General features: G+C 35.9%; 1 protein-coding gene across 1 annotated transcript in view; it reads right to left on the bottom strand.

Annotated features, from left to right (window-relative positions):
• Positions 1 to 21473, bottom strand: part of IQCH (IQ motif containing H) — a 223007-nt gene that overhangs the window by 126788 nt on the left and 74746 nt on the right. Inside the window, exons 6-7 of the mRNA XM_012740721.3 lie at positions 11182 to 11302; positions 2784 to 2912 (exon numbers count right to left, since the gene is read on the bottom strand). Coding sequence (XP_012596175.2) covers positions 2784 to 2912; positions 11182 to 11302 — 250 coding nt within the window. The remainder of the gene's footprint in view (positions 1 to 2783; positions 2913 to 11181; positions 11303 to 21473) is intronic.

Genomic DNA, 21473 nt, shown 5'->3' with positions numbered 1-21473 from the left:
AATTACAAAATCATAGAAATGGAGAACAGATTATTGGTTGCCAGGGATTAAGGGGGTATAGGGTTAGAGGGAATTAGGTGTGGGTATAAAAGGACAACATGTGGTGATGGAAATGTTCTGTATCTTGGCTGTATCAATATCCTGGTTGTGATATTGTACTATAGTTTTACAATCTGTCACTGCTGGGGAAAGCTGTGTAAAAAGTACAAGGGATCTCTGTATATTAATATTTTTTACAATGGCATGTGAATCTGTAATTATCCCAAAAGCAAAAGTTTAATTAAAACAAACCAGTGGGAGTAAAATGCTAAATCACAGGATAGAAAAAATTATTTGCAATATATATAACTGTCAAAAGATTAATATACAGAATATATACATAATTTCTATAAATCACTAAGAAAAATAAAAATAACCCAATTTTTTTTAAAAAGGTTAAATTCTTAACTCACTTTATAAAAGAAGATACTCAAATGATCAATATGCATATCAAAAAACTTGCTCAATTTTATTGGTCATCAGGAAAATGGAAATTAAACATACAAAGAGATACCACAACAGACTCTTCCAAATGGCTAAAGTTTTAAAAACTGAAATATCAAGTGTTGACAAAGATGACTTTTCTGGAACTCTCATATACTGCTAGTAAGAAAATAAATCAATACAACCACTTTGGAAAACTGGCAGTATCTATTAAATCAGTTCATATGACTACCCTATAACTCAACAATTCCACTTTTTGATACATATCCAACACAAATACATATGTCCATTAAAAGACACATACAAGAATGTCCATAGTAATATTATTCCCAGTAGTCCTAAAGTTTAAACCACTGAAATTCCCATCAACAGCAAAACAGATATAAAATTGAAGGGCATTCATACACATTCATATATTGATACATATTTATCCTTCATGTCTCTCTTTCCCTCATTCCTATACATCAGCCAGTCCTCATGTCTCCACCTCCAGAATATAGCCTGAATCTGTTCATTTCTCTTCATCTCCACTGCTGCCATCCTCCTGATATCCACCATCGTTTCTGGTTTACTGCAAGTCTTTTAACTAGTCATCTTGCTTCCACTCATGCTCCCCTATGCTTCATTAACCGCAAAGCCATCAGAATGGTCTTATTAAAACATAAATCAGATCACCTTATCTTCCTGTTTAAACCTTTCAGTGGGTTCTTACTGTCATTAGTACTAAATCCAACTCCTAACCATGGCTTGGAAGGCTACCATGCTGGTTCTGGTATAGTCTAAGATGCTTAAAATGAAAGATCTTAAGATATGCTGGGTGGTTTGAACAAATTAAGAGTTCTTTCTGTCTCACATATAGGCCAAAGGAAGATAGCCCTGGGTTGATGGGGCAGATCTGCAAGACTCAACATGGAGTCCCATCTTTGGCTTCAAAGTTCTTGTCCAGCTCTCATAGTCACTTCTGCAACCCAGATGGCATAGTCAGAGGGAGGAAAGGAAAAGCAGAAGCTATGCCCCTTTCTCTAAAGGGCACAGCCTAACTCTATCCCTATCCACTTCTGCTTATATCCTCATTGTCCACAGCCTGGTCACATAGCACACCCAGCTGTAAGGAAGGCTAGGAAATGTTGTCTTTAGTCACACTGACATGTGCCTACCCACAAGTCTATTTCTATGGAAGTAGAGAACAATGAACATTGAGGACAACTTGTAGTCTCCGCTCTAGCCGATATCATGTGATCCTGCTCCACGTCTGCACCCTCATCTCCTCTCTTGCTCATATGCTGGCCTTCTTGCTCATCCCCTTTTTAGTCCTCAGGGCCTTTGTCCCTGTGCTCTTATATATCTGAAATGCTCTTCCTTAGATCTTCGCATGACTGGCTTTTTCTCATTTGGATCTCAGCTTACACCTCATCCTCTTCTGAGAGCCATTCCCTTACAAAGTAGCCTCCTCCCTAACACTCTGTAACCTGCATTGTTTTATTTCTAGCACTAATCACTAGCTTAAATTCTCATTTACTTACCTGCTTATTATCTGTGTCTCTCACTAGAATATAAGCACCATGAGAACAGAAATGTTGTCTTACTTATTCTCTACTGGAGCCCCAGCACCTAAGTGCTACTTTGGATAAAGTAAGCATTCAACAAATATTTGTAGAATGGATGAGTTAATTTAGCCCAAACCTCTAATTTGAACTGGGATAGCTAAGGCCCAGCAAAAGTAAATGGCTTGGCTGAGGTTCTACAACTGGTCAGTAAATTCCCAGGTCAGTACTCCCTATTTCATCCCGTTTCCTCTTTAAAATCTACTGTTATCTCAGTAATTATAGCACTAGACTTTAACATCCCTTTGGTTTTTTATTCCATGCTACCTTGTATTGTTATTTATCTTTATTATATCTGTGTTGTTTCCCCAACCAAACTGTAAGCCCTTGAAAATACCAACCTTCTAACACACAGAGCACAGGCCCTCAATATGTAATTTACAAAGGCAGCCAAAATTACTCTATGCATGTCTGTATGTATGCAGAGACAGGATCTCATGATGTTGTTCAGGCTGGTCTTGAACTCCTGGCCTCAGGCGGTCCTCTCCCCTTGACCTCCCAAAGTGCTGGGATTATAGGCATGAGCTACCACACCTGGCCCAAAGTTACTTTATTCAGTAAAGTGAAACTTGGGAGGATTATAACTTTCATCTTGTCCTATTATTGAGGATGAAAGTTGGCTACTAGAAGGCTAGATTTAGGGAAGAGGTAATTTCTATGTACCCCCAACTAAGCATAGAGGCAAGGACAACTTACTTGCAGTTGGAATCTTATGTGCTTCACCAAAACTATGCAGAGGAGCTGCTCTGGGTGCTATGGGTGGATTCTTGAGGTTAATCTTTGCTGTTGGTGGAATCAGTCCTCGTTCTATCAAGCTTAAAATCCCTAAAAGGTAAGGATAATAGAATATGAGTTTAACCCCAAGCAATTCTATGAAGTATGAGCTCTATAAATTTCACAAGTGTAACTTACTTCATTCATCATCTTATTTGTGAGGGTTCATCAAGTGCCTTAATCCTCTGCATGAAAAAATAGCTACAGTATACATTCATTTAAGCTTAATATTCTAACCCAAGGAAAAATGTCATTTCCAATAGCAGTAACATGAAATGAAATTGCACTAAGGTAATTTCATTTTAAGGTAGAAATATAATTTCAAGGCAAACTAAAACTTCTTTATACTTATGACATTTTCAATCATTAGTAATATTGTTACTCTTTTTAAAATTCAAAGAAATCAGGCACACATTCTTAATAACTAAGGAGATCTTTTGTTCTGAAAGTCCATGTTCTAGAAACCATGCCCTGTATAATATAATCAGTCATACTTTATAAAAGAAGGAGTTATTTAGACATTTCTCATATTACCAGGAGATATGATGCCCAAATTGATTATTTGTGTAACTAGACAACCTGGTTAGTATTAATGCAAGTAATTTACAATTCCTAGACCTCATACTGTGTCACCATGGCTGGTGCCAACCCTTTTTAAGGATAAGAGGCATTGTTAAATAAATAAACAAATGAATAAATCAATGAATAAATGAATAATTGAACAAAGCCTGCTGTCAGGGGCAAAATTTTCATTAAGGTGGATCTATTATACTCAAGCCAGAAACCCTGAAATTTGAGGACTGCTTGCAATAAACTTGTGGTAGGGCTACAGTTTCTTGTTGCTCTCTTACATAATATACTGAAATCTAAGACATGAGCCCATAAGAATTCTAGAATAAAATGTTTGAAAAACTCTTCTAGATATAGGCCTAGGCAAAGAATTTCTGAAGAAGACCCCGATGGCAATCACAGCAACAACAAAAATAAATAAATGGGACTTGATTAAATTAAAAAGCTTCTGCACAGCCAAGGAAACAATCAACAGAGTAAATAGGCTACAGAATGGGAGAAAATATTCACATGCTATACATCTGATAAAGGGCTCATAATCAGGGTCTACAAAGAACTCAAGCAAATCAGCAAGAAAAAAGTCAAACAATGCTGTTAAACAATGGGCAAAGACATGAACAGAAACTTTTCAAAAGAAGATAGACTAATAGCCAACAAACATATGAAAAAATGCTCAATATCTCTAATCATCAGAGAAATGCAAATCAAAACGATGATGAGATATCATTTAACTCCAGTGAGAATGGCTTTTATCAAAAAGCCCCAAAACAACAAATGCTGGCATGAATGCAGAGAGATAGAAATACTCATACACTATTGGTGGGATTGCAAATAGTATAATCTCTATGGAAATGACTATGGAGATATCTAAAAGAACTAAAAGTAGAACTACCATTTGATCTAGCAATCCCACTACAAGGTATTTACCCAAAGGAGAAAAAGACATTCTATAAAAAAGATGCCTGCCACTCAAGTGCTTATAGCAGCACAATTCACAATTGCAAAGATGTGGAAACAACCCAAGTGCTCATCAAAACATGAGTAGATTAATAAAATGTGGTATAGGTATAATATGGAGTACTACTCAGCCATAAAAAATGGTGAACTAATATCCCTTGTATTATGGATGGAACTGGAGACCATTCTCCTAAGTAAAGTATCACAAGAATGGAAAAACAAACACTAAATGTACTTACCATTAAATTGGAACTTATCTATCAACACTTATGTGCACATATGTAAATAACATTCATCAGAAATCAAGCAGATGAAGGGGTGGGATAGGATGGGTAAATTCACACCTAATGGGTACAATGCACACTATCTGGGTGATGGGCATGCGTATAACTTTGACTCATATGGTACAAAACAAATTCATATAACCATAACATTTGTTTCCCTGTAATATTCTGAAATTAAAAAAAAGAAAAAAAGTGGAGATTCCTGGGCACAGGAATCAAATTAAAATTCAAAGAAATCAGGCACACATTCTTAATAACTAAGGAGATCTTTTGTTCTGAAAGTCCATGTTCTAGAAACCATGCCCTGTATAATATAATCAGTCATACTTTATAAAAGAAGACCTGTCCAAACTTCCAAGATCTGAGCCTGAGAATCTGCATTATTAAAGCCTCCAGGAGATATTTATGTGTACTGAAGTTTGAGAACCACTAGAATTGCAGCCCAGTAACATACATGTTAAATAAGCACTCCAGATTAATCTTTTGTACTCTTAAGAACTATTGATCCAGAATATAACTCTTTTTAAGTCCTTTTTGAAATTGGTAATTCAGGTTCTAATACTTATAACACTAGATTGAATTACTTTAAAATAGTAAGACTAATTCTTTGTCCTCACAAATATTTTTCACCTATAAATATCAAATCCTATTTCCAAGAACTATATTTTGCAGATGTGAAAAACAAAGCTCCTTAAAATTCAGTATGTTTTCATCTCAAGAGTCAGTTTTGTTCTCTGAGAATTCCAAAGAATATAAGCATGATTTTAATGCTTGCTTTAGTACTGGTTGAAGCAATTCATTAAATTTTAGAAAAATATGTATGTGTATTTAATAAGCAAAAGAGATTACCAGGTTATCTTTTTAATTGAAATGCTGGGACTTCTGAGGATTACCTGACCCTATAGCGTTCTGTATCTTTGTTTTTGATTGTCCATTTTACAGTTCTGTAATGCCAACAGAAGAGAACCCAAACTCTGTAAAATAATTTAAAGAGGTTTATTCTGAGCCAAATATGGGTGACCATGGCCCGAAGCCATGCCCAAGAAACCTTGAACAGGTGATCTTATCATGTTTGGGTTAGAGTTTGATTTTATACATGTCAGGGAGACAGAAATTACACATAAAGTCATAAATCAATATATGGAAAGCATATATTGGTTTAGCCTGAAAAGGCAGGACATCTTGAAGTGGGGCATAAGGTTATAGGTGCATTTAAAGATTCTTTGATTTATAATTGGTTTAAGAAATGAAGTTTTGTCTAAAGGGTTAGAATGTTTTAAGTTAAGGAAGTCTACTAATCATAGACAAGCCATCGGACATATACCAGACTCAAGTAATCTATTAGGTAAATTGAGGACCTGCAGGTTGATTTAAGCTTTGTTTTGCATAGCCTTATGCCGGATAATGAATTACAAAGGATAATAGTTCCAAGAAAGGAAGGGGCCATGAGAAGGCATGTCTGACCTCCCTTCTCATGGCCAGCAACTTAGCTTTAGTGTATTACTGGGGTCCCCTTGGCCAAGAGGGAGTCCATTCAGTTGGCTGGGGGAGTTAAGATTATATTTTAGGCCGGGCGTAGTGGCTCACGCCTGTAATCCTAGCACTCTGGGAGGCCAAGGCGGGAGGACTGCTCAAGGCCAGGAGTTCGAAACCAGCCTGAGCAAGAGCAAGACCCCGTCTCTACTAAAAATAGAAAGAAATAAATTGGCCAACTAAAAATATATATAGAAAAAATTAGCCCGCAATGGTGGCAGGTGCCTGTAGTCCCAGCTACCAAAGAGGCTGAGGAAGTAGGATTGCTTGAGCCCAGGCGTTTTAGGTTACTATGAGCTAGGCTGACGCCATGGCACTCTAGTCTGGGCAACAGAGTGAGACTGTCTCAAAAAAAAAAAAAAAAAAGATTATATTTTAGTTCACAGTCATAATTAAAGTTAATTTGTAAAAATCTGATAGCAATGCAAATAGTTCTTGTCTATACCTATGCAAATAAATTCTGTCACATGGAAGGACAACTCTTCCTCCTGAAAAGCCAGTTTTGCATCCATTTGCAAATTTATTTCGATATTTCTTGATTTACAAATGTGTTTTGTTGTTTGGATTTTCAGTTGAATTTATTATAACATCTTACTGGTTCTCTCATTTAATTAATAAGCTAAATAGAATCTTTGATGTGTGTTCATTTTATATTTGTGTAAGAGTCATGACTTGACTTAAAAAAAAATTATTCTTTAACAGTTTTGGAGTGCCCATTTAGAAGAGCAAAACAGTCATCTGAAATCATGAGAAATGGTGTACTGGACAGGCCCAGGCATGTTTTTTCTTGGCTCCCACAGGTGAATTTTCAGTGGCAATACAACTTTTTGATTCTTGTTTTTCTAATTTTAGTTTTACTCTCTATTTCGTTTTCTTTTTATTTCATTTATGGATGACAAGTTATTCTCTGTTGGTAGTTGCAAAGATTGAGAATTTGGTGATCTCTGTAAATGAATTAATGTCTTATAAGGATCTATTTCCTGCTGGGTAAGAGATAAAAGAGAATATAGTTTGTTAGTCTTTGTCCATTTATCTATTCTGAGCTCAAATCAATTAGGAATTTCTTGCTGTTATAGCAATAGAACAACTCTTTGATATCTGGACTGGTAAGCTTTTGTGTTTTCATGTTTATTTTTCATCTGTGGCTGACATTGTAGAATTGAGGGAATATGCTCTTTATCTATATATCTATGTATCTATAATTCAGAAAGTCCTTTATTCTCTCACTGTAAGTGTAGAATGTTTTCCTGCCTCCAGATAGTATTAATAAATTAGATAGTAAAGACTCTTAAAGGAGTTTTGTTCTGATTGGCTTTCAGGGATAAATAAGTGCTTATAGAAATTGAATATTCCTAAAGTTCCCAGAAAATAAGTAAACTGAACTTCTAATACTTTGAATGTGCTCACTCTACCTCCCAAATTCAGAAGCTCTCACTGAGTTTCCTTACTTTTCATGGCAATATAGTAAAATATATAATTAGAAAAAAATCACTTATATAACCAAGGCCTTCCCTGGGATTTAATGGGTGAGAAAATGCTTATTTAATCAGCTATGACAAGTCACTTTTAAACAACTCAGGTTTAATGCTTACAAAGTCCTCCCAGAAAAACTAGCCTGGTACATGGCTTACAGAATTTCCATCCTCACAGGTTGTAAGGAAGGTCACATCCTGCAGGCTATTTGGAGGATCTTTAGAAGAGAGGAATTTACCCATATTCATAGTTCCTACAGTTGAATTCTGGTGAACAAGGTTTCTTGGGCTTAATTTCCTAGCCTTGGGATAGCAAATAATAGGGGGTTTTAAAAGTTTGGTCTGAGATTCTTCATGAAAACTTCCAGCAAAGCAAACTTAAGGAGGTTTGGTGAATTAACATTGAGGTTTGGTGAATTAACATGGTGAATTAACACTCTCACTGCACCTATGTAAATAATCAGGCCAAACCTACTGAGACAAGCCTTATTTTGTGAATACTTTCCGAAATAATTTTGATCAAAAGAAGATAAGATTGTAAGAATTTTTTTTTTTTTAATTTGGAATAAGCCAAAGAGATTACTGGATGCCCTTTCAATGGATTGCTGAAGCCTCCAGGGATTATCTGAACCTAGTCTTTGACTAGGCTATTTTATAACTCTATAAAGATTAAGGTTAATTTGGAAAAAATAAAATAAAACAAAACAAAACTGATAATAATGCAAATAATTCTTATTTATAGACCTGAAGATAAATTATTTCTGGTGAAAGGGAATTCGCCTTCTCATGGAAAAGGCAATTTTGCATTTGTTTATAAATATATTTCAATATTCCTGATCTACAAATGTGTGTGGTCTTTGGATTCTCTTTTGAGCTGATTATGACATCTTATAGATTTTCTCTTTTAATTTGTGAGTTAAAATCTTTGATCTGTGTTCATTTTATAATTGTATAAGAGTCATGATTTTACCTGATTTTCAAAATTAAAATTATCCTTTAACACCATTATTTTATTAAATCCTCATAACACTCTTACTTTCCTGTTGAATAAATTAGGAATTGGAAGTTCATTTATTCTGTTTTTCATTCAACCAATATTGGTTAAGTGCCTATCATGTGTCAGGAGCTATTCTGGGGGCTAGAGATACTGTGGTGAACCAGAGAGACCTCACAGAGCCTCTAGTGATGGAGAATACATTAAATACATTCACAAATAAATATATTATTATAAATTGTGATAATGTTTGAAGGAAAAGGGCAAGAGCTTAAGGAAGTGACTTTTAAGGGCATAGGTAGAGGCACTTGTGAAGTTCTGATCTGGAAATGTGCTTGGCCTATGGGGGAAGAGAGAGGAAGGCCATGAAGCTGAGCCCAGAGGGAGCCGTGGGATGAGAATGGAGACGTAGGTGAGGGCTGGGTCAGGCATGACTTGTTCACAGAGCTTAGAGCTTATTCTAACATCAGAGAGCAACTTGCCTGAGGTCACACAGAGCCTGAATTGAAAACCTGGTCTATATACTGTGAAATGTGTATTTTTAATATAAATTTCATTTTGGGGAAAAAAGCTTTGTTTTTTAGATTTGGACAGATAATTCAAGACAAGGCAGAGAAGTTAACAGTATATTTTTCAAAATGATTCTCTCTTCTGGATGTTATTAATAGTTCACCTCCTGGTGGACTTCTATAGACCTGAAGTGAGGCTTAAATGACATTTAAGGACATTAGGAACACCTAAAAAATGTATTACATTTCTGTGGCTTATGGTTTCCTGACACTCATGTTACCTTGCATAATACCAGACATATGACAACTACTTAACAAATATATGTTGATTAAATTGTTTCATTAATTACAAATATTATGGTAGGCCATGTGTTCTCTCATAGATAATTTGGAGATGAAAATGTGATTTTTTTCTAGACCAGTTGTGATGATTCTATTAATAGATTTGCCTTTATTTGTAGCAACTTTTTATTGTGTCTATTGCTAAAGGAAGAATTGATTGATTGATTCATTCATTCATTATTTCATTCACCCTAATTTGATCCAGGAAGAATATAACATGGTACTAAAGCAAGAAATAGGAGCTCTGCTGGTGTTATTCAGTATTCCCAGGGAGTAAATATTACATAAGTTAACTAGAAAGCATACATCACAAAGATTACTGAAGAATGATTCATAACTAGGGAAGTAATGATTACAATTGTGGAAGGTTAACAAATTCAGGTACACATTTTTCCTGGGTTTTCCACCACCAGCAGACAGAGGTCAACAGACAGAGGATACAGTAGCTAGAAGATGGAGAACTTTGAATCTCCAGATGCCGGAAGAATCCTTGGGAACCTTGAGAACCAAATCTGAGTCCCAAATATTTGAGACAACAGATAGAAAGTGAGATAGAAGTAATTAAAGACCATCTCACTCAGTTATATGTGAGACAGGCAAGGGGATCCACTTAGGCATCCTTTAACACTTCAGTTAAATTACATAGCAGGGAAAAGTACAGAGGGTACTTTTCTATATTTATATGTTAAATATATTTAGGACATTTAGTCTTTAGTTATTTGCTTACTCTTTCATTTACTTATTCATTCAACCAACATTTAATAGCTACAAAATGGTGGATATTGTTATAGACACTAGAGACACCGAGACAAATATGAGATCCTTTTGCTTAAAAATGAAATCCACTGATTTCAAAAGACTAGAATTTAGATGAAGACATGCATAGTTTAACTGCTAGTTATATAAATTCTGGCTTCATATTTATGCATAATAGTATATTGAAATAAATTTTTTTTGCTTTAAAAATAATGCTTTTATTTCTATAAGACAAAGCCATAAATTGGAATTGCTGGGTCAAAGCATATGCATACTCTAACTTTCACATATACTCTAAGATTACTTTCCCAAAGGACTGAGGCAAGTCACTTTCTCACTGGCCTTACATAAGGTACCTATATCCTTGCATCTTTGTCAGCATTTAACATTACTACTTCTACATTTTTGTCAGTTGGATGAGTATAACATAGCACTTTATCTTTACTATAATTTTTACTTCCCCAGGTCCCAGAGGATGAATATGTTCTCATATATTTATTGACCATTATATTTCCTCTTTTGTAAATTGGCCACTGATAGTCTTTGACATAGTTTTTCATTGCTACCAGAATAGTATCATGATCTGCTCAGGAGCTTGATAAATTCTAATAATATCACATAAATACAATAATCATTTTAATATGTAATAACAATATCTAAATCAATATCGAATCCATAGAATGATGAATTTTAGAGGTAGAAGGGACTCTAGTGATCAACTAGTCCAACCTTGTGATTTACAGAAGAGGAAACTCACGCCAGACTGCAGACCTAACTCGTCTGAGGCCACCTAGGAGAATTAGAATTGGCGGCTGAGTGAGTCCAAACTCAGGCCCCAGATCCTACCTCAATGTTATTTCCCTTATCTTCCTAAACACATAAAGTAGCTATTAAATCACCAACCTTTTTTGGCATCCACTTGTAAGACTGGTATGGGGGTGAAATAGGGATCTGTGCGGCGAGAAGATGGCAGAACCGTGAGATTGGATATGGTGGACCCCTTTATTAACTTCTGAAGCGTCACCTAGATGATCAAAAATTTGTTTTCAGCAGACATTTTTGCCTTCACAGTGAACACAGTTTTCGTCTTGTAAACAATAAATAAGATTATGAATAGTTTCATTAAGTTTTAATAAAGTAACAATATCAGCTCCAATTTTATTGCTCATAAGTACCCTGTGCTATTGTCTACGACTGTCAGGAGTTTGTGTAATTTAAAATACTTAATTAAATCCAATTAACATGTTGTGATTTCCACTATACAAAGTCAGTACAGTAGTTAATAAAGGAACTATTAAGATTTTGTTCAATTTTAATGACTACAATATAAAAGTGTTAAATCTTAACAGAGGAGGTTTTGAATACAGCAAAGTTTTGTACAGAAAAATTTCCCAGGAAATAAATATTAGCGTTTTGAGGTTAAAAAAATGGCGGAATTTAAAGATAAACATATCAATCAATATTAACAGGTTAAAGATGAACTCTGAATAGATTCTTTTGCAGCTCTCAGAAACGATTATAAAGACATGATGTCCAGATCAGTTATTGTAGATAATTACTTTTCCTAAAGTCATAAAATGCTTTTATTATACTTATGAAATATGAATTGTTTCTATTAAATGGTTTCTAGATTTTAAAGATTATATGTATTACATATAAATCACATTTGATTGTATTGCTTAAGTATACTATTTTTACCTTTATTGTAGGAGGTTATGAATTACCTAGGCCCTCTCAGCAGGGAAGATGCAACTGTTTGGTGTTTATAAACTGATTTAAATTTTCCAAACAGTAATTAATTTGCAGAACTTCCAATGGAACCAGGTAACAGTTTACTATTTAATTAATAAAGAACTCAAGACAGAAAGCTTAGTTGGTTCAGATCACATGGTGTAGTAGATATGCACAGATTATTCAACTTTTTTTTTGGAGACAGAGTCTGTGCTAGCTCAGCAACCTCAAACCCCTGGGCTCAAGCAATCCTTCTGCCTCACCCTCCCGAGTAGCTGGGACTACAGGCATGCACCACCATGCCCAGCTAAGTTTTTCTATATATATTTTTAGTTGTCCAGATAATTTCTTTCTATTTTTAGTAGAGACAGGGTCTTGCTCTTGTTCAGGCTGGTCTCGAACTACTGAGCTCAAGCAATCCTCCCACCTTGGCCTCTCAGAGTGCTAGGATTACAGGTGTGAGCCACCGTCCCCAGCCAGATTATTCAATTTTAACATGAATTTGATTTTACATTAGCGAGATTTGCCATTGGACCCAGTTGTATAACACCTTATTGCTCAGCAAGATCAGGATGACTTTAAGGAAAAAGAAAGGGAAAGTTTCATCAAGATTGTGGGGGGGAATTACTTTACAAAATAAGTATCTCTTGGCTGAGAAATGTCTGTATGAACAACATGTTAGGGCCCCCACTGCCAGGATGTGGTAACCATAAGGCAGCCACCACCCCATGAACACTGAACCCTTTGATGATGTTCAGTAAATAAATAAATAATAAAAAGAAATCGTATTTTAATAGGGAAGAGTCAACTGTAAGTGCAATCTGTTTCCTTCCAGGTGGTTGGAAGGGGAAAGGGAGGTGCTACCTTGCCTTAATGAGGATGAGGGACTCATGGCCAGATGGCATTTTTATGAGACTCTGATCTTGTTGATCCACCTTGGTTGTTTTCCCTCATCCTCAGCTCTCCTCTCCCCACCTCACTTCCAGATTCGAGTATTTTCCAGGATCGCCTCCTAATCAGGAAGCCTGAGATAATCACCCAAAGTGACTGACACATTCATGGCTGAGGATCTGGAAATGGCATCTACATAGCGGAGGATATTCAATATAAAAAATGGCAGGGTTTCCACTTGTCTGATTGATATTAGGGTCAGTGAGGCAAAGGTAAATTGGGGGAAGAGAGAAAGATTCAACTTAAATAAAATTGTCAAACACTGTGAAGATGTAAAATATAGGTTTGGCAGTTTCAGGGCACAGAGCATAATTTATCTGGATTTTCTGAAAGGTTTTGACAAAGAACACCTGACAACATGCTCTGGAAAGCTAAAGTAGCAGGATCCAACATAAAACACAATGTAAAGGATGACACAAAGGGCAGGACAGAAGGCAGGGGATGTTCGGATTCTGTCAGGCTGCTTCTTTAAATTCTTTAAATTGCAACAATCTAAACAAAGTAAAAAGCCAGGCCCACCAACTATGCTGACAAGGCAGTGAGATGTCTCTGTGTGTGTTGCGTGTGTGTGTTGCGCATGCGCGTGTGTGTGTATGTGTGTATGTGTGTGTGTAACAGAATAGAAGGGACGGTTATAGTGTACAGAAATAGATTCCTCAGACAGTGTCGCTAGATGTGAAACATCTGTCCCATTCCCATGGTAAGGATAACCACTTCCACATATGCCTGGTTGGAGGGAGAAGGACTGTAACAACCTTCAGCATTTACTGAGCACTTACTATATAACACTAACTTTAATACAATGAGCATTAAATTTCATGAGCAATGGAAAAGCTAAGGACTATAGGAGCGTGGAAGAGGGAGTAATTAACTCTGCCTGCTGGTATTGCAGAAGGCTTTGCAGCAACTCTCAACCCTGGCTGTATATTAGAATTACTTGGGGAGCTTTTAAAAAATACTGCTGCCTGGGCCCCAACCCTGGGCAATTAATTCTGAATAGCTGGGCTGGGGCCTGAGCCTTGGTATTTTTATAAAGCTCTCCAGGTGATTCTGATGTACAGCCAAGGTTGAGATGTACTACAGTAAGTGACATTTAAATGACATCTTAAAGGAAGCATCGAATTATATTAGGTGGAGAGGAGAATATAATTATAGGTAGAAAGAAAGGTGGCAACAAAGCAAAATAGCATATTAATGCATGGAGATTTCACTGAAGGTGAGAACCTACATGGCTGATGTATAGGGTGTGTATGAGAAAGAGGGTTTGGTGGGAGAATGAGATTGGAAAGATACATTGAGATTGGTGGTACACTCTAAAGAAAGCTTTATGAATATGCTGACTGCCTAAAAGATTTCAAATATCATCTACTGTGGTTTCTCCTCTTTGTCATGGTTTTTTATTACACTTTACTATGGAATTATGCTTTACTCATATTATAAAAGAATCATATTATCAATAGAACAATGTCCCTTATATCTGATCCTTCGTTATTATTTCAAAAATTATAATTCAGAACTTTATCACTTGATGCCTAAACCTACAAAAGCTTAAATTTTTTTTAAAAAAATTTAAAAATACAGAAAAGCTTAAAGAAAACAGCAATTATATTCCCATCAGCCAGACTTAACCATCGTTAACATTTTGGTATATTTGCTTCCAGCGTTTTCAAATAGAAAAAACATTTTATTTTATTATTTTGGTAAAAATGATATAGGTTCATTATAAAGATGCCAAATAAGGCAGAAATACAAAAGGCAAAAGTTTAAGAAATTATGCCAAATATCATTAGGTAATCCATCACCCTGACATCTTTAGAGTAATTGATATATGATTGTATAAAAATAGGACTTAATTATTAAACTTAATTTAACATGAACTTAATAGGAGGAAAAGGGTTGGATTAAGCCTAACAAATTATTAAACTTCCAATAAATATTTCTCTATCACAAGATTCCTCTGACTTAAAAGCAATCCTCTGCAAGGGCTGGCAAAAGGGCCACATAATATGTTTTAGGTGTGGGGGCTCTGTTCATATCTGTTGTAATTGGAAAGCAGCACAAACAATATGTAAAGTTGTGCGTTATGGTCTGAATGTTAGCGTTTCCCTCAAAATTAATATGTTGAAACTGAATTCGATGAAACTTCCTCTTCCTCCTCCTCTCTCCTCCCTCCTCCTCCCCCCTCCTCCTTTTTTTTTCTTTTTTTTAAAGAGACAGGGTCATATTCTGTTGTTCAGGCTGGAGTACAATGGTGTGATCATAGCTCACTGCAGCCTCAAACTCCTGAGCCCAAGGATTCTCCTGCCTCAGCCTCCTGAGTACCTAGAACTACAGGTGTGTGCCACCATGCCTGGATAATTTTAAAATTTTTATGTAGAGATGGAATCTCGATGTGTTGCCCAGGATAGTCTCAAACTCCTGGCCTCAAGGGAGCCTCCTGCTTTGGCCTCCCAAAGTGCTGGGATTACAGGTGTGAAGCATCACACCCAGCCTGTTTCAATGAAACTTTATTTATAAAATCTAGTCCTCAAGTTGTAGTTTATGACTCCATGTTCTAGAGTTAAATAAAGGTGATTGTGAAAAATATTTAGTTTTTTTAACTACATGATTTTATTTTGGATAGCATGACCTACCTTTGAAAGATGAGAACATTAGAACTCTCTTGATACCCCCATCACTTCTTCCTCACCTACCAATTTTTGACTGTATGATTATTTTTACACTGTCCAAATTTATAATATTTATATTTTGATACCATAATTGCAATGATTATTTAGCATTAGTTCTATTAATATGTAAATGGGTCCAATGCTCACATACAGTTCTTTTGTCATAGCTTCTCTGCTTGAGTGCTTTCTTTTGATTGATCTTTTAATTGGCTGGCTTTGCTTATCAAGCAGTTCTTCCCAACAAGTGTTTGTGGGTCCTTTACATCCCTGAGCCTTCATACTCAAATTACATCTGGAGTCATCCTTTCTTTTCTCAAAACTTTGTAGATAATGCACCATTGTCTTCTACAATGAATACTGTTGTGAAATCTGATGCCAACCTGATTTCATACCCCTTGTAGGTGATTTACTTTTTTTCTGCCTGGATATCTCTTTGTCTTTGACATTCCAGTATTAAACTAGGAAATACTTTTATGTTAAATACTCAAAAAATTTAGTGTTTTCTTTCCACTTGCATACTGAGTTCTTTCTTCACTTTGAAATTTTTTTCTTACATTATACCATTGAATATATCTTCTCTTTCATTTTCTGGGTTCTCTGTTTTAGGGACACCAAGTATTCTTAAATGTTGGCTCATCTTTTCTTGCATATTATGGTACCTAACTATTCATTCTCTCTTTGTTCTTTTTAGAATAGGACACCCTGAGTTTTAGCTGAGCACATGGCTATCCAGTTACAGATTATACTTCCCAGCATCCTCTGTGGCTAAATGTTGACAGGTGACCAAATTCAGGCCAATCAGGTGTGAGCAGAGGTCATGTGGGTGACCTCTGGGTCATGTCCTCAGAGTGTGTGACCTGGACTACCTTTATCCTTCCTATGGGCTGAAATGTGGGTGTGGAGAGGAGTGAGCTTCCACCCTAGGAAAGAGGATACCCTGTAATGCCTGGAATGAAGAGATGATGGAGTGTCAAGATAGAAAGAACAACATCTTGAATGATTGTGTGGAGCACAGCTGTCCTGCCAGCCTTGGACTTCTCACCTGTGGACTGTTTTGTGAGTGAGAAATAAGCTAATTTATTGAAGTCATTATATTTTTGGATTTCTTTGTTACAGCAGCTTAGCCTGTATTAAAGTAATATGTATATCCATTCGCTTCTAATTAACTTCCCTTATTTTTTCCTCTGTATTTACTGTACTTAGTCTTTTTTCTATGTCAGTATTTCAATATTCAGCAGTGTCTGTTCTGTTCATTCTATTTATAATTTATTAGCTCCATAAAGTATTTTGGTATTCAATTTGTTTATCTGCAATCTCCTTTTTAATCTCATTCTGCTATTTTATCATCTCATGTTTGAGCTCTAGTTTTACTTAATATATGTTCGTATCAAGCTGTACTATAATGTGAAGAAAGTGTGAGAAAATGCCTTCTGTTACTTGAGCTATGTTTTTTTCTAGGTTAGGCTTTGTCTTTGCAGCCCATAACCCTCCCTTCCTCCTCCTTCTCTTCCCTTTCTTTTGTTAGCTGTGAGTGAAATACTGACACAAAAAAATGCAAAGATCACAGTAAATCAGTATAGTGATCACATCATTTCTTTCTCCCTCATGCATACTTGGGCAGCTCTGTCCAGACATTCTCCTTGCTGTGATGTAGTATCTCCTTTCCCATTATCTGGAACCAGTGTGTGATCTCTCCCTGCAACACATGAGAACTAAGTATTCTGTGTTTTCTACCTTTCTGCTACCTGAGGACTTGGCTGGGGGAAGCTGCTGTTGAGGGGGTATGTAGTCTTTGTTAAAATATGTAGGCTCTCCTCCCCTCCTGAGATTTGATAAACATCCTAAGTCAGGGTTTGCTCTACCTAGTTGAGGGGGAAGCCATCCTTCCCTTGAGGGTTAGGGATTGGTTTGGATTGGAGGTATGCTGCATCTTTCAACTCTGCTCCAGAATATTCTGCTTATATATTTGTGCACAATCTGCATGATCATATTCAGCAATCCTGCTCCAACCCTCCTTCCCATATTATGGATGAGGAAGCTAAGAATCAGGAAGGGACAATAAGCAGAGCATATATCTAATCAATTTCAGAGGCAGAACTTAAAATACACATCATTGCTTCATGGCCCAGTGTTTTCTTAAGCTGGACTTTCTTGCGTCCTGATTTCAGAATCTTCAGAGCCAAGTACAGTTTAGCTCACGGCCCTACCCCTGTGTCCTCACATTAGAGCCCTAACTTAGATGTACTAAGTAAACGGTTTCACTTTCTCTCAGACTCAGGTTTACCAGCATTCTTAGAGATAGAAGAAAAATTCACTGGCATCTGTAATAAAGGCAAGAATCTTGGCCTTCGAGCACAAGAGTTGAATCCTAGCTCTGTTACTTAATTAGCAATGTGCCAGGGTGGTAAATCATTTAACTTCTCTGAGTCTCAGTTTCATCTTATGTAAAGCAGGAAACTCTTATCTACAGGGCAACTGAATTTTATATAAAGGGTCTGTTCCACCACGCCCAGCTAATTTTTTCTATATATATTAGTTGGCCAATTAATTTCTTTCTATTTATAGTAGAGACGAGGTCTTGCTCTTGCTCAGGCTGGTTTCGAACTCCTGACCTCGAGCAATCTGCCTGCCTCGGCCTCCCAGAGTGCTAGGATTACAGGCGTGAGCCACCGTGCCTGGCCCAAGCTGTACCAGTTTTGAAAAAAATTTAAATTTTGTTTTACGTTTTCAATTTGAGGGAATTTAAAGTATTCCAAACTTTGTATATAAAATAAGAATTTATGAATATTGTTTTACATCATATTTAAAATTTGTATAATCTAATTTCACATAAAATTCAGCATCACTGTTCTTCTATAAAGCTATTGTAAGAAATTAATGAATTAATATGTGGAGATGCATGCACACCATAAACTTTTTTCATACCAGGAATTGATTTTTTTTCACATAAACATTTTATTGAAGTACAACATGCATTTTTAAAAAGGCACAAATCATAATTTGAAATTCATGATGGAATTTTTACCAGTGACCACGGTGGGTAACTGGCATACAGAACAAGAAATTGAGCATCGGCCGGGCGTGGTGGCTCACGCCTGTAATCCTAGCACTTTGGGAGGCCGAGGCGGGTGGATTGCTCAAGGTCAGGAGTTCGAAACCAGCCTGAGCGAGACCCCGTCTCTACCAAAAATAGAAATAAATTAATTGACCAATTAAAAATATATATACAAAAAATTAGCCAGGCATGGTGGCACATGCCTGTAGTCTCAGCTACTCGGGAGGCTGAGGCAGTAGGATCGCTGAGCCCCAGAGATTGAGGTTGCTGTGAGCCAGGCTGACGCCACGGCACTCACTCTAGCCTGGGCAACAAAGTGAGACTCTGTCTCAAAAAAAAAAAAAAGAAAAAAAGAAATTGAGCATTACAGGCACCCCAGTGGCCCCTCTTTGTGCTCCCTCCCAGTCACTTCCGTAACACAAAGGTAACCAGTATTCTGAACTCCATTGCCTTCTGTTTTTTCTGGTTTTGAACATTATAGAATTGGATTAGCACATTATGTACTTTTTTGTATCTGGATTTTTTCTTTCAAAATTGGTTGTGATACTGATGGAAAATGGCTGAGAAAAAAAAATAAAATAAATAAAAATAAAAATAAAAAAAAAAATTGGTTGTGAGACTCACGGTGAACTTTTAAGTATTCATTATTTAAGTTATAAATTATATTGTAGCTGAAACCAGTAAGACTTGAACCTCAATCTACCACTTTTTTTTGCATTTCTTATAATGTTCCTTCTAGAATTTTCTCTCTCTCGGTTCTGCTATTAACTTCCTGTCACCCTTTAACAGCTAGTTTAAAGGTAACCTTCTTTAGGGAATCATCTCTTATTTCTTCTTTCTCTGAGTTTCTTTCTTTCTTTTTTTTCATTCTTTGTTCTTGATTGGTGGCTTGACTTCCTCTGAGTTTTTATAGCTTTTTTTTTTTTTTTTTTGTAATTCTCTTGTTAAAATTATAAGTATTTGTATACTACCCTGAAGGAATTACATAATTCACAACTCATCTAATTCTGTCTTATTATCTCATTTGAAGAAGGAATAGAGCAAAGAATGCTTTAAAAAAAACACTTAAGGAGCAAATAACATTAACATATTTGCAGGAAATATTTCCCATTTTGATAATGGTAATACAATAGCAAGACTAAATAATGGCCTAGTTACCCTTCTGGTAATGGTGGAGTAGCTGATAACGGACTAACTCTCCTGAAGACAACGATGATACATTCGTGAGATGCTAAGAAAAACTTAAAGCAGACAGAAGCGAGAAGGGAGTTGGTCTTGAAAGAAGGGAACTATAACAACTGAGATTTATGAGTATGTGGCTTCTGGCCTGGAAGTACTTCTCAGTCTGTGAGATGCAGAATGGCTATAATTCAAGAAGAAAACATCCCACAGTCTTACTGGCTTGAGAAGTAAGAGGATGGAGTTTAGGGCTGTTATAAAGGCTGAAAATAAGGGGTAATTGTAGAAATAAAGAAGTTGTAAGAAGAAGGGAAGACTCTAAAATTTTCAAATAAATGCCATGTAAATCCTTGGCTGATCTTTGAGCTCCACATATATGAAAGAGATTCTAAGCAGTGTAGCAAAAATGCAACAGTTAAAGGTTTGAAAAAACTGAGCAGAGATTTCAGCTGCTACCAACCACAGCAAGGATAGAGTTCAGAGTTTGAATCTAGCCAAATTACTTGAATAATAACTCAACAGAAAGCAAGGTAACAGGATTCCAAGTCTCTACAACATATCATTTATAATTCTCATAACAATAAAAGTTACTGTATATGCAAAGAAACATGAAGAGGTAGTTCACAGTCCAGAGAAAATGTAGTGAATAAAAAGAGATCACAAGAGGACCCAGATGTTAGAATTAGCAGATAAAGATTTTAGAGCTGCTGTTACATATTTTAAAGACCTTTAAGGAAATATAATCATAATAAATTAACAGATGAAAAATCTTGGCAGAGAAATGAAAATTATAAAAAAAGAACCAAATGGAAATATTAGAATTAAAAATAAAATATTTGAAATAAAAAAATGCATTGAATAGGTCTGATAGCAGATTGGAGTGGGCAGAAAAATGGATAGTGAACTTTAAGAGAGATCAATAGATATTACCTAATCTGAATAACAGAAAAAAAATATTAAGAAAAGTAATAGCTTCTCAGTGACTTATGGGACAATATCATGTTATATAAATTGTTTGTAACTGAAGTCCCAGAAGGAGAGGAGACAGAATTGTAGAGAAAAATACTTAAAATAATTTGCTGAAAAACATAAATTTACATATCCTAGAAGCTCAATGCAATGAACCCTATGCAGATAAACACAAAGAAAACCATATGCAGATACATCATAATCAAACCCCTGGAAGTCAAAGATAAGAAAATCTTGAAAGCAGCCAGAAAAGAAAAAAAGACCCATTATCAATACAGGAAATTGATGATTTGAATGATGGCTTACTTGAGAAACAATGGAACTTTAAAGCATTGAATAGGGGAGAAAAAAAGTCATGGCTACCAGAAATTCTAAGTCCAGTGAAAAATCTTTCAAAATAAAGGCAATATAAAGACTTTTTTTTTAATAAAAGATGATCATGTGTCACTGAAAGGTGACCTTACTAATAACCTAACAAAGGAAAATAAACTATCAAACAGAAAGTAAGGGAAATAAACTTACAGCACATAATTGCCCCTTTGAAAGAAAAATATTGACAACACAACTACCCTTTCTTTAACTTGTTATCTCTGAGTTCTTTCTCAGCCTTAAGAGCCCTTAGCAGACAGTACGGGTGCAAA

This window comes from Microcebus murinus, chromosome 6 (assembly GCF_040939455.1).
Source record: "Microcebus murinus isolate Inina chromosome 6, M.murinus_Inina_mat1.0, whole genome shotgun sequence".
Classification (NCBI taxonomy): Eukaryota; Metazoa; Chordata; class Mammalia; order Primates; family Cheirogaleidae; genus Microcebus; species Microcebus murinus.
This window is presented reverse-complemented; position numbering and strand designations above follow the sequence as displayed.